General features: G+C 43.5%; 1 protein-coding gene across 1 annotated transcript in view; it reads right to left on the bottom strand.

Annotated features, from left to right (window-relative positions):
* Window positions 1–1,698: 1,698 nt before the first annotated feature.
* Window positions 1,699–14,030, bottom strand: part of GOLGA2 (golgin A2) — a 62,580-nt gene continuing 50,248 nt past the window's right edge. Inside the window, exons 19-28 of the mRNA XM_018564054.1 lie at window positions 12,604–12,717; window positions 12,294–12,518; window positions 11,879–11,978; window positions 10,109–10,197; window positions 9,813–9,972; window positions 7,497–7,564; window positions 6,336–6,438; window positions 3,805–3,911; window positions 3,422–3,581; window positions 1,699–2,519 (exon numbers count right to left, since the gene is read on the bottom strand). Coding sequence (XP_018419556.1) covers window positions 2,269–2,519; window positions 3,422–3,581; window positions 3,805–3,911; window positions 6,336–6,438; window positions 7,497–7,564; window positions 9,813–9,972; window positions 10,109–10,197; window positions 11,879–11,978; window positions 12,294–12,518; window positions 12,604–12,717 — 1,377 coding nt within the window. The 3' untranslated portion in view covers window positions 1,699–2,268. The remainder of the gene's footprint in view (window positions 2,520–3,421; window positions 3,582–3,804; window positions 3,912–6,335; window positions 6,439–7,496; window positions 7,565–9,812; window positions 9,973–10,108; window positions 10,198–11,878; window positions 11,979–12,293; window positions 12,519–12,603; window positions 12,718–14,030) is intronic.

Here is a 14,030-nt window from a genome sequence, read left to right as displayed (position 1 = left end):
TATATATATATATATGATAGATTGAAGATCACCTCTACTGCATCCTTTTCCTCAAACTACACATTTAGAAATACCATTATGAACACAAAGTTTAATTTGCTGAATTTGTTTATTCAGAAAGAAACAGAATTTATTTCCAACAAGATGAAATCATTTCAGCAACAGAATGGAAAGTGCAGCCCCCTGACCTGTGAAGTATCACCTAATAAATTATAATAACCTCCCATCCCCTATTAATAAATCTCCAATCAGGATGACAGACCAGCTTCCATAGAAGCTCCATCATATTATAGTACAAGATCCCTGCAGCGGAAAATGCAGCAGAGGTCCAGCGGCTGATCCAGGAATATACAAAATGTTACACTCATACACTATGTACAGGAACCGTTTCCGGACCAGACTCTGGAAGAGATATGGGAATTCTATCCAAGCCCCCACCCATTCAGGCTACTTGTGCAAATGTCCAGACAGAGCAAGATCAACAGGATGAGCCGTCAACCCCGTCATCCCACAGTCGTCCCAAGCTCTTACTGCAATTCATAGTTCTTGAAGTTGGACAAAAGAAAACCATTTGAGGCAAAAAAGAAGTGTTTCAGTGTTTGCACGATCAGAGTTTCAATGTAGTGGCGGCTCTAAATGTTCCTGGCAAGGGTGGGATTTGTGAACACAAGTGTTCTGAAAGTGCTAAGCCGTATTATACTTTATTCTGAAGTGTAAAGAAAACTGTCTCTAGTCCATGTCTCCTCTCTTTATTAAAACCACACACAGCCACCCTATCACTAGAAATTAAACACTGTAGAGATGGCCATTTTGTGAGATATACAGGTTTACTAAGAATTGATTCCATCTCAGAATTTAGCAATACCCGCAATCAGAGTCTTTGTAAACTGACTAATACAATCTCCCTCAGACTTCTTATAATTTTCAGGGAGAGTGCCCCTTAGACAGACATTCTGACTGCCCCCAACACTCAGTTCTGTACACAGCAATGTGGACATGCGCCTCATGCAGGTGGGGTGCAACTATCCTGCCAAGTAAATCGATAAGTCAAGGCCACCACCAATCCCAGATAGTTCTAAGAAGCCAATAGATGACTGAACTTGCTGGCCTTGCGCCAATGACCGAGGAACCAGATTTAGGTGAAGTTCACCGCATAAAAGAAGTTCTTAGCAAATGCGAAGGCTGCATTCCCGCATAAAACGGCTACCACTGTTTAATCTGTGCAGTTGTTGAATTCAAGCTGACAAGTAGAGAATCCGTCACTTTGGTTTGGCGTATCCTGAACTCCTTTATATATAAACCAAAAAAAACAAACAAAAAAACCTTCAAAAACAGGAATTATTCCGATCAAGTCACAGATGCTTAAATCATCCGAATCATAAACTGCTCAGGAATCACTTATGTCCCCCTCTTAGTAAGTGATTAGAGTTTCCTGTTAAAATGTATAAAATATTCTCTATGCACCTGACCTACAATGGGGCCCGCAGCCAAAAAATAGGGGCCACAGCAACCACTTAATAGAACTGCCAAAAGAAAAAAAAAAAAAAAAAAAAAACACATCCCCGTCTCCTTCATTTAGACGTCCTGTACCACATCATACAGATTTACCAAGCAGCATGTAAAGACGTGGACAACACTGCGTAAGGGCCTGTCACTGTCCTCAAAGCAAACCTTCCTAGGTAGTTGTTCCTAGTATGGTAATACCTCCAATTTGTCTGCTCACTTCTTCGAACACCTTCTTTGATAACCTCTACCTTCCCCTGCCTCTTTGTAGCAGGGAGATCTTGCAGCCTTCTTGTAGTAAAAGAAAAAATAATAATACAAATAAATTAGTGCTGGGCTGTTTAAAAATGAAGCTAGAATTTCGATGGCGTAGACTATTATCTGACGCAAGGAGCTACAGGTTAAGCAAGCAGTGCACATTAACAAAGAATATTGCCAATATCCTTCTGCTGCCAGCCTGTGTAAACAGAACTACAGCCCCTTGGAGTAGATATATTGGGGCAAATCATTGTGGATACTGAAAAGTCACCGTTTTCATCATGTTTTGGAAGGAAGATTCACACCCTCCCAGAAATCAATGCTAAGGTGAGGGAAGGCAGTCCCAGTTCTTGATCATCCCCAGAAGTTGTAGTACCCACGGTTCTTCAGCCCATCCCAACCACCCCTTGGTGACCACTACTCCCGTGCAGACGGAGATCATGAGTCACAGTTCAGAGAGGAGGCGGCATGGAAGAAGTGGTGGTTTGGATAAGAGGGACTGTGATCTCAGACCACCATAATGCGGACCTCATCGTTCTCATCCACACGGTAGAAGAAGGGGATGCAGGGGTTGCGAAGAAGAGAATTGCTGCGTTCCTGTGGGTTCTGGATCTCGCGAAGGAGTTGCATGATCTGCTTTGCCGTGGGGTCAGTGGAACTGGGGGTGGTACTTGATCCTTCTTGTGTCGCAGAGAGGCGAGATGAGATCTGAGCCTTCTCCTGTTCAGAGTCCTCCATCAAGCTAACTTCCTCCAGCACTGTGAGGACAAAAGTCATAATTAACTTTACAGTGACACTGGGCATCTTTTTTTTTTGTCCAACTCCACTAAAACAATTTTTTTCCTTTTAGTTAGAGTGGGGAAATATAAACTGTAGGGTTGTTTTACTGTCAATCTGGGGGGATAAATTTAATTTCTCCGTCATGGTGACAACACAAAAAAAAGTGACATCTCCCCAAACCTACAGCACTGAAAACTAGGAATGCACCGATATATCGGCCGCCGAAACATATTGGTCAAGAATGGCACTTTTGGCATAATGCAAACAGCGGTGCATCCGTGTATTCTCTCCTCCCCGCTGGGTGCTGCTCTGTGTCCCAGCGGGGAGGAGAGAAACTGACAGTCGGCCGAGCGCTGCGAGCTGCCATCGTCTCTCCTCCCACACATCGGCAGAGCGGTGTGTGGCCGGAGACAGCCAGCGCAGTCACAGGAGGCTGAGCTCTCCTCTCCCAGCGCTCGCTCAGCTTCCTGCGACAGCGTGTCAGGAAGGAGAGCGAGTACAAACACTCAGCAATCAAGTTGGTTACTATATCCTCCATTATGAATGGCTGGGAGTGATCTACATCGCTTCCTGTTCATTCCCGATTGTGGTTATAGTAAACACACTATGTCCTCATGTTATCAATGAACAGGAACACTCAGAGGATTCCTGTTCATTTATAACTGGGGCTGCAGAAAAAGAGAGTCCTCTCTCTTTTTCTATTTTAAAAAGGGAAATATCAGGGGTATGTTTAGATCCCTAATATTTCCCCGACACCTCTTCCCACGTATTCACTTTCACTACAATAATAGTTAACTGCTGTAAATCACATTCGGTAGACCTATCCCTTAACTTGTATGGAAGCATCCATAGATATGGTGATGTTTGAATCCAGACTTACCTTCCCCATCCGCTGCACCCAGCTCCATTGGTTTATCAGAAATAAGCGCTGTATCCCCCGTGTCCTTAAAACCTTTCGCAGCTTCCGCATACTTCTTATACCAGTCGTTCCTTTCTCCTACCAACCTCATGACCAAAACCTGCAGCTCCAGCAACTTGGCCTGGGCAGAAAAGAACACAGAGGCCAATTACAAACATAATACAGTGCAGGTATTATTATTATACAGAATGTATTTAGCGCCAACAGTTTGCACAGCACTTTACAATATAAGGAAGACATTACAATACAATTCAAGACAAGATGGTAAGGAGGGCCCTGCCCGTGAGGGCTTACAATCTAAAGGGTGGGGGAATGGCAACCAATCAAGTGTTGGGATCCCTCACCTTCATCTCCTCTTTGTCCTGAGCCAGTCGGCTGATGTAGTCTTCCTTCTCTGTGTGACGTTGTTTTAAGATGGCTCTCTGACTCTGATAAAGTGCAATGTACTCCCCTGTAGAAACATAGAATCATTTCATAGCACCGCGTCACTGTATACTGTTTTTCAGCAGCATAAAAAGGCGATTTCCAGCTTAAAGGCAACTTCCAATCCACTCTACCAGAATTGTGGCTTTTATTTTTAGTGTGTATCAAGTTAATACTGCATAATAATATTTCAGTTGCAGCAAGCTGCTGATGACCTCTAGGTAAGAACATCAGCTAGGTTGTGAAGTGCTTGTATGGCCTGTGTTTTGAATAGACCCAAGTTTCAGAGACCAGATTACGCACACAGCTGAATGACTCCTAGAAGGCACACACTGCTTCTCTTCTTACCTAGAAGAGCTGGGACCCTCTGTCATAGCTATAAACAAACATGTAAGTACTACAGGGGTCACGTATTGCAAAATCCAACATGCATGTCAAGTTTTATGAAGGTTTCCACCATATGAAATGCTTTTAATTAAAACAAAATGGTTTTGGGAAGGACAAGAAATAAATTAAGTAAGTGCCCTAACATTATAACTGCCAACAGCAGCTTTTAGGTGCCGGGGATTGTGGCAGGAATATCAGCAAAAAGTTTCCCAGCACACTCACCAGCCAGCATGCAAAAAAACTTGTCTCACTGCTAAGGTTAAAAACGGAGGTTTAGATACACGTCTTCTGCAAAAAATGTGAAAGCCACACCGCCTCGCCACCTCTATATAGTGCGGTCCTAACATGTGCTCCTAGATGGAGACTATCATAGTTTAGAGTTAGGACCGCACTATAAGAGGTGCCTTGGCGCGGCTTTCACATTTTCTGCAGACGACGTGTATCTAAACCTCCGTTTTTAACCTTAGCAGTGAGACAAGTTTTTTTGCATGCTGGCTGGTGAGTGTGCTGGGAAACTTTTTGCTGTTGTACTGTATAAAGCCCTTCCATGTGCACCGTGCTGTAAAGCTGGTGATGAATTGATGAGTGCGTTTGCCATTTGTTTTGGTTTTCAGGAATATATGACATACCCCCAACTTCAATGAGGAATTTCTATGGACAGAAGAAAGGTACCTGAACAAAATCACTACAGGGGGTTAGGAGACCTGATCTTTAACATACTGTATATAAAAAACACATCTGTTTAGAAACTTATTTAGAAAAAAGCAGCAGATGTGGGGGACTCCCGCTTATTGATGCATAGACAGTGGGACCTTAAAAATAAACTCTAGGTATGGATGTAAACTGAGTCTGGCATCTTCTACCCAGGAAACAATGGCAATCAACTCAATATACTAATAAACCTGGACTTTGTAAAAAACACTAGAGGTAGATTCAGCATGTTTATCACAGCACATCTGGACAGGACTGATGCCTCTTGTCCTTTACTTTGTAGGCTTCCTCTTTAAGTATTACAGAGGGTGGTGCTGAAACCAACACCGCAAATCAGGGCCATTTAGATGGAGTGAAAAACTCAGGTGGAGGCTTGTATAACAAGAGTGCCAAGAAGAAAAAAAGGAGCCACTCAGCAAGTAGATCCTTAAGGTCAGCGTAAATGAAACATTTATGTGTGGTTACATTGTAATTGTACCTTTAATGATGGCATTTTATAAATGTATGCAGAATATTGCTGAGCAGGCAACAATGAGCACATTACCCCTGGAGGTGGCCATTTTGGACCTCCTTTTAACCACCACTGCAGCATTGGCAGGTTGCTGTCTCCAGACGGCATTTTTTTTCTGCCCGACCAATGCAAACACCCGTTATTGGGTGTTTCACATATAGACGATTGAGCAGCGGTAAAAGCTTTTAAACTGTCGCCTATGGCCAATTTTGTGTATTAGCGTTTGAGGTTTCGCACGCGCACGCAATTTTAAGGCTTGACATGTTTGGTGTCCTTTTACCCAATGTGACCCCATCTTTTATATTTTACCAAAAAATTGGGTAATAATAAATGTTTTATCATTTAATATAGGGGAAACTGTTTTTTTTATTTTAGTAACTTCTACTGAATATAGTAAAAAATAAAACCCCCAGTGGTGAATAAATACCACCAAAAGAAAGCTCTATCTGTCCCCAAAAAAGGGTATAAAATTCATTTCAGTACAGCGCTGCATGACGGAATAAATGTCAGTCAAAGTACCGCAGCGCTGAATACTGAAAAATGGCCTGGATGGGAAGGGGGTTTAACACCGCGGATTAAAAATGCAAGCTGCCTGGATGCATTGTTTTCTGAGACACAGACCAGAAACATTTTTTGCACTGAGGAAAGTCAGAAATTCTTATATGGATACTTTGGATTTGTGAATCAGTAGAGAAGAGGGCCACCATGAAAACCAGGTGGCAAGCCTTTACAAAACGAGAAGCCTCCATTTTCTTTTTAGGAAGGATATCCTTCCCCTTAAAACAGAATTTGAGTTATTTTCTCTCCTGTTGCAGAAAGTATAGAAGCAAAATAAACACAAACCAATCGTGTCCGTCTCCCCCGACAGCTGGATACAGCGATGCTCCAACTCTTCCACCCGTTCCTTGAGCTCCACCCTCTCCTGCATCAGGCTTGTGAACCGAAACTAAGACCAAACAAAGAATAAAATGATGGCCTTCTACTGGACACAGTAAGAAATCAGAAACACAAACACATACTGTTCATAACGGTCACAATATATGGTGCCAGAGAGGAACATACAGCAGCCTTATATCACCATCTAGGGATGCAACCAACAAAATCAATTAAATCGATATTAAATCGATAATAGTTGTCAACTATTCATCGATTAGTTGGTTGGATCCCCTAGCTCTCTCCTCCACGCTGGGAGGAGGGCGCAGCAAGCAGTGGGCGGGTGCAATAGCCAACCTGCTATTGCATCAGCCCACTACAGCGATGACATTCATTCCAGTGCAAATCACAAAAAATTGTGCCTGCAGTTTTATTCTGAAGTAAACTTTATGTTTGTAACACTGCATTTGTGTATTTTAAATTACAGATGGTATTTATTAATTTTTTTTTTTCATCAGATTAAAAACGAAAAAAAAAAAAAATTGGCCAACTAATCGATTATGAAAATCATCATTAGCTGCAGCCCCATCACATGCACACACTAGTTTCATTATAGAAACAGACCAATGACATTTCTAAACTCATATTACTTCAGATGGCCACATTTTTTTCTCTGTGTAACCCCCTTTACCAAAATGACATTGCACAATGTAGCTGCACAGCCTTTGTTATTTCTCATGTTTGGCATAACGCATTTTATGTGCTTCCGACCTGAAAGTGCTGAAACAGTAATGCTAGAAGCGGGGGAAGCGACCAGGCCAAAGACACAGCTCTGGGCTGCGCAGAGGAGCACACTCTCCAAGCAGGATAGGTGGTTTTGTTTTAACAGAAGGCCTCTGACCGTGCCATGCATCTAGAGGACTACAGCAAAAAACACACTAATTCTATGCCAGAGACTCCTGATCAGAACAGAACTTAAGAACCCCGTGCTGCAAAACCACAGTATTATATGCTGCACCGGCAGGTAAAAGAACAGGTCTGAGAACAGATATGTTTCACTGGTGATATTTGATGGAGGAAGTTATGAACAAATTAGTATAAAGCTCAGAATTGGGATCAGAGTGCTCCTACCTGTAACTTCTCCATAGCACTCTGTAGAGCATCATACACCTCTCGGGGGACAGTCTCTACACCGAGTTCTGAGAACAGAAAACAAATACTGTCACTACACATTACAAAAACAGTTATTGCTGGTACATTCAGATCATACAATAGGAATCAGAATAATATAATAGTAATTTTTCACCCACACAAAGTACATCATGTAACACAGAAAGACATCAACTCCGCAGCTACTATGGCTACAAGAATTCACGTGGCGATGTAAATTAGGATTTATTGAAATGCAGACGTTGTGCTAGATGTGAAATACACGTCTTCTAACCACCTACGCAAACATTAAACTTACTTTAAGTGCAGATTGCTGAAGTTCATCAATGGGGGGTGGGGTGGGGGTGAGTGGGGAGTGCATCTATGCAAGGAAGGCCTTGTAAAATGACTGAGGCTATAATGATTTACAGCCTGTAAATGGGCATGCACTGAGTGAAAGATGGAGGATGCATTGCTGCCCAGGACCTGCCTGGCAGTCTCTGCATTGAGTTAGCATACCAGCCTAAATAACATGTCAACAGTGCAGATGTGGTCTAGATGTTGGAGCAAGAGGTACCACAAATACTCACGAAATGGAATAAGTGTCTATTGGCAGCAGCCCTCCCCAATCCCTGTCTGAACCAGCAAGTCTCTTATAATAAAACATAAAATATATCCTCTTGAAAAATAGGCTATAAGTTGAATCATTGCGATCAAGGCTGAAGGTGGGCACAGAAATAAGATACTGGTCGGATGTACAGCCAAGTCTCTTGGCTGACACACAAAACTTGGCCCTACAGAGGGAGTAAAGGAGGAAGCGTTCCCTGTAAAGGTGCCCATACACTGTACGATTCTCGTACGAGAATCGCGGAAATCCCACGATCGTATGATAATCGTACAGTGTATGGAAGGCGTGTGACCGTTTCTACTGTACGGTCGCACGTCTTCCATCGAACAAGCAGGCTGGAAAACCCGCCGGGAATCGTACGATTCTCGGCGAGTGAGTGGCCTGCTTGTTCAACAACTAACGTCTTTACAACCATCGCAAGACTAAGGTCTTGCAATGGTTGTAAAGTGTATGGCCACTTTACACTTACCTTGGTGCAAACAATAGTGATAAGACAATGTTTTATTTTCTAACCGGCCTGAAGGATCCTTCTTCCTAAGTGCGGCCAGCTGGTGCGCATTTGATGTGGTCAAGGATTTGGGCCTGGGTGACTATTTCATTTTTATATATAGATAACATATTGTCTTTGATAGTAATATCCTCTCCAGATATAATAACTATGTATATTAAAGAGCACAACTGCAATTAATACATATTTTTTATAACAGTAGTATTTGTATAGCAGTAGACCTAATTAAAAAAACTCCAATAGATATCAGTAATACCATTATTACAAAAAAGTGTAAAACCAATGTACCAGCAGTCCCCACAATGGATTACAAGGCAGCATGCAGCCATACAGAGTAAATAATCACATATGTGGTTCCAATGGGCAGAAACTGTGCCACCTTCTTGGACATTGAGCTCACACTGAGGCTTCAGTATCCTTGTTGTGGGGTATAGGCCCAGAAAACACCATCTTATAGGGACAATCTAGAAATGTTAGTTGTGCCAAAGCAATACCCTGAAAGATTTACCTTTTGTCTGGAAATTCTCCTGAAAAGCAGTGGCGCACTTCCTGTGACTAGACATTCCAGTGCTCTTAGTCTCATAGCTGTATAACTGCAGTGTGACATAATCTCAGCCACTGCTGCCTTAGCTAGTCTCAGGAGATTTGGAGTAAGATTTGGTCATTTACTACTGTACTGCTCTCCTTCCTGGAGAGAAAGCTGTACCTGAGGCCCTGCAGTACATGGATGTCCCTGCAGGGATCACCCGTCAGAGGGAGAGAAGAAAAAAGGCTTGCTCCTCCACAACAGCCACTGCCAAATAAGACACAGTGTGAAACATGGCGTGGCAAATCAGTAATGGTGAAAAGAAGAGCCGCAGGGAGAGCACTGACAATACTGTTGACCAGTCATTTGCCCTCTGCATCTTTTATTTTAGTATAGCTGTCACAGTTCAGGTCATCTTTAACCAAGTGTCCATTCTCCTAAGGAAGGAGTTAATTCCCCTCCTCCCACCGACCCACCAGAGGTCAATGTGTTCCCAATGAAATCTCAAAGAAACAGCAATATATAGACACTCACATAGCCACTTCCATGCAAAAAGCAGAACCAATTATGCCCATGAAATGACAGAGGATGTCTCATTTGTGGAATAAAAAGACATTTTTTTTCCCTGTGCAATACCTGCAGAGTGATGGAGGGGAGGAGAAAGCTGCTGCTGCTGTCGGAGTTCAGATATCTCCTGCAGAAGCTGCTTACAGGTTCTCTTCTGCTCCATGAGCTGCCTCTCTACCTCATCCCGCTCCCCATGTAACTTGGAGATAGCAGAGGAAAGGAATGTCATCTGTGGAGAATAAAACATTTATACATTGGTTTAAAGACAAGATTTTTTGACAATAAGCAGGAAGTAAAAGATGAGACGCAAACAGGCACACACACTACGTGGACATCGCCAAACACTCGTAAACATGATAACGCACCATTTCTTCTCGAGTCTCAAAATCTTCGGGAACAGCCAGTGATGTCTTAGGGATTTCATCTTCATACACTATACTTTCCACACCATCTCCTACAGCAGGAAAGGAACACTTAAGCCTTTGTTGCACAAAACACATCCAAGTAGTTAAAGCCCAAGCTCAGCCATTTCTTTTTTTGGCCAGAGAGTATGGAAGGGTTTAAACCTCAGTTAGATTCGTATTGTCATCTGTGCTCAATAAGGACACCTACAGCAATTTAAAGAACAACTCCGGTAATAACAAAACGAAACCTTTGCAGCGGGACCACCCACACTGCAAGGGTTAAGTGCTTGCTTTCATGTAGGTTCTAAAATAGCAAAGATATACTCGCCTGGCTGCTAGACCGGTCCCTGCAACCTCTCTCCCCCTTCACTCTGGTGGTCTAAGAACCCATGAGTCATCAGATCCAATATAGTGTATTGGACATAAGGATGCAGATGGACATTCCATTGCCGGAGCAGAGAGAGAAATGCTGCAGTATGCTGCGTATATCTTTATTATTTTAGATAGGGATGTCTCGATACCACTTTTTCAAGACTAAGTACTGTCCCCATGTACTTGCCGATACCAATTACCGATACTTTTCCTTAAAGGGACATGTGACATTTTTTCTAATGATTTTAGGGCAGATTCTCACCAGGGCTGTGTGCATTGGAGGTGACAGGTTCTCTTTAAGGTGACATTAGGGGTCTTTTAGACCTTCTAGTGTCACCTTTCCACTTCACTGGATTGACTGAATGTAAATACAACAGGCAGTGGCTGGGAGCAATAGCCAGCCTGCTATTGGATATTTTAAATTGCAATAGCCAATAGCAGGCTGGCTATTGCACCCACCCACTGCCTGCTGTCAGCAAAGGAGGGAACTGAAGACAAAGTTCCCCATCAGGTCCTCTTTGCTGATTGACAGCAGGCAATGGGCGGGTACCATAGCCAGCCTGCTATTGCAATTTAAAATATCCAATAGCAGGCTGGCTATTGTTACAAGTGTCCATTCCTTTTCCACTTGATGAAACTGTTTGCTTTTGGTGATATATATCTCAGTGGCAGATGTCCATGCTCCTTATGCATTTAATAATGCCCTCATCACCAGAGGTACACAGAAGTTTTCCCTCTCAATGAAAGAAGAGAAGGTCCGTTCCGTGTGAAGGCAAGATTTACAGCTTCTCTCCTCTCCTCCCCTTGAGCACACTGAACGAACATTCTCTTCTTTCATTGAGAACAGTGAAAACTGCTGTGTACATCGGGTGACTGCATTACACATAAGGAGCACGGTCATCTCAAACATTGCTCTATATCACCAAAATGAATCAGTTTCATCAAGTTGATGAGGGGACACGGAAGGACGAAAGAGCAGCAGAGGTACGGTGGGGGGGTTCAGCGGGGGAATTCAGAGTCCCAGCCATAGTCTCTTCTCCCCTCAGAGCGGAGAGAGAGAAGCTGCATTTGGTGGGAGGGGCTATGCGGGTCAATGGCCGAAGCTATTTGAAAAAACATTTAAAGGGCCAGTATCGGCTCTATGCATCGGGCATTGGCAGGAGTATGCCCTATATCGGCCCCGATACTAGTATCGTTATCGGGACATCCCTAATTTTAGAGCCTAGATGAGATCACTTAAGCCCAGAGTTCTTCTTTAAAATACAACGGTTAGTCTAACCCTTTCCCACTCTGTCAAAAACCAAATACAAAGTTTTGTTTGGAGTTGAGATTTAATAGTAATAGGACAATCTTACTAACCTTCCATCCTGCTCAGAACTCTGCTGTCTGGGTCGCTGCGGATCTGCAGTACTTGAGCTCTGAGTTCCTGGTTTTCTTTGGTGAGAAGTTCCAGACTTTCCTGAAAAACAATGCAAGATGACGTGCATCTTCCATTTGGTCCCCTATCACCCCAGGTTACCAGAGATCCTTTGCAAATCAATAAATTACACAGGGCTGTGACTCCCTTAAACCCCCCCCCCCTAAGATACCAAGCACTAAACTGTAAGGAGACAGGAAAAGTAGTCCATGCTCCTCCAAACCCAGAAGTAGCAGTTATTTCTCTGAAGTTAGAAGAATGGGGCTTTCTATATGAAAATCTGGTCTAGTGGGAATAGACCAATCCTACTAATGAGGCTGGGAAACTGGCGTGGATCTTCCATGCATCAGTACTCACTCTACTCTGCTGTAGCTCCTTGAGGTGCATTTCCACACTGACTTTTCCCTGCACCTCATCGTGCTGTAACCTGTCCATGAGCTGAGCCTGCAACAGATATTGTCTTTGGATTTCTTCTCTCTCTATGGATACTTGCTGGTAGGCTGCTACATATTGCTGAAGATGGGCGGAAATTTCATCTCGCTGTGCCGTCAGTAGCTGAACTTCTTGATCCTTTATGGCAAGCTAGAGTACAAAAAATGATCCCAATGTGAATCCTGCTATGATCCAGGCAGATTGCTCCATTGTGCCCCCCTAGAGCCAGCCTTACCTGCTCTTTAAAATCACCCAGGCTTTCTTGCAATTGTCCCAGCCTTTTGGCCAGTTCTTTCTTCACATGCTGCTCGCTCTGTAGTCCATTTGTGAGTTCAAGGTTTTCATTTGTCTATTCAAGAAAAAATAATAAACACATTGAAATAAGATTAAAGCCAGTACAAAATCCACTATACAGCTGTGTAATGTTTGGTGTGGTTCACTTTCCACCACTGAAATTTCAGGAAAGCTACATGGAAGATGCCCTGTGCAAAGGTCTTAATGAAAGAGTGAAAGGCCAGAGGTCTCAAACAAAGTAGAAAAGGCAGAAACCTGACCCTTGACAGTGCTGAGAGCCAAACGCTGGTCCAGACCCAGCTGCAGGATGGAGAGAAATGTGAAATATGTCTTCCATGTCAGACAATACACCTTGCAAAGAGTGGACTTCCAAGCTTTTAGCATTGTAGAAATCACAGACTTCGAAATGCCTCTGACCCTCAGAACCTAATGCCTTTGAAACCAGTGACCGTAAAGAGATGGCAAATTGGTTGTTAAGCTATCAAATCTTGACGATCTAGTAAAGCCCACGCAGTGAAAAGTCTGACCAGGTCAGTATATCACATCTGTCCTCCAAATTGATCCTGAGAAGTACATAATGAAGACATTTTAGGGGAGAATGTATGGATTAAGGTGTACTGATCTCATAGAGCCACCAGAGCATCCACTGCTTCTGCTAGAGAGTCTCTGTACCTGAAGAAAAACCTGTCCAGTCTGTTGTTGTACCTGGAGGTCCACAGCTGGTATCCCTCACCCGTCAGACAGGTCCTGGAACACCTCCAGGTAAAGGGACCACTCCCCCAAGAACAGGCACTGCTGGCTGGAATTGACAAGGCTAGGAAGGGAAGCACTGCCCATGACAGGAACTGATCTACCTCTTTTGCCACAGCAAGACTTCTGGTTCCTCCCCAAAGATTGTTGAACGCCACCGCTATGGCATTGTCTGACTGAATCTGGATCAGATAAACCTCCAGTAAGATGGTTTAATGCTGCAAAGAGCCAAAATGTCCCAAGTTCCAGGATATTGATCAGGAGATGAGACTCCAACAACCAAGTCCCCTGCACTAACAGTGTGCCCAGGACTCCTTTTCAGTCTGACAGGCTGGCATCTATTGTGAGGATACTCCAAAAGATAGGAAGGCAGGACCCCAACTCCAGAGCCAGATTCATGAGCCAACAAGCCAGGGGCAACTGGTCCTTAGTGACAAACAAATCAGGTCAACTTGTCCCACAATGTCAGAATATTGTGTTGTGGAGGTCGGATGTGAAAATGGGCAAATGGCACAGGGTCCAAAGAGCCCACCATGACACCTCATGCAAAAGGTGTAGAGTCGGATGGCTCCAGGAACTGAAGCGTTTGAGACCAAGGTCGGAGAGCCTGAAGTTTCT

This window comes from Nanorana parkeri, unplaced genomic scaffold, assembly GCF_000935625.1.
Source record: "Nanorana parkeri isolate BGI_ZX_2015 unplaced genomic scaffold, ASM93562v1 scaffold717, whole genome shotgun sequence".
Classification (NCBI taxonomy): domain Eukaryota; kingdom Metazoa; phylum Chordata; class Amphibia; order Anura; family Dicroglossidae; genus Nanorana; species Nanorana parkeri.
The sequence above is the reverse complement of the archived record's forward strand: the minus strand, read 5'-3'. Positions and strand labels throughout refer to the sequence as shown.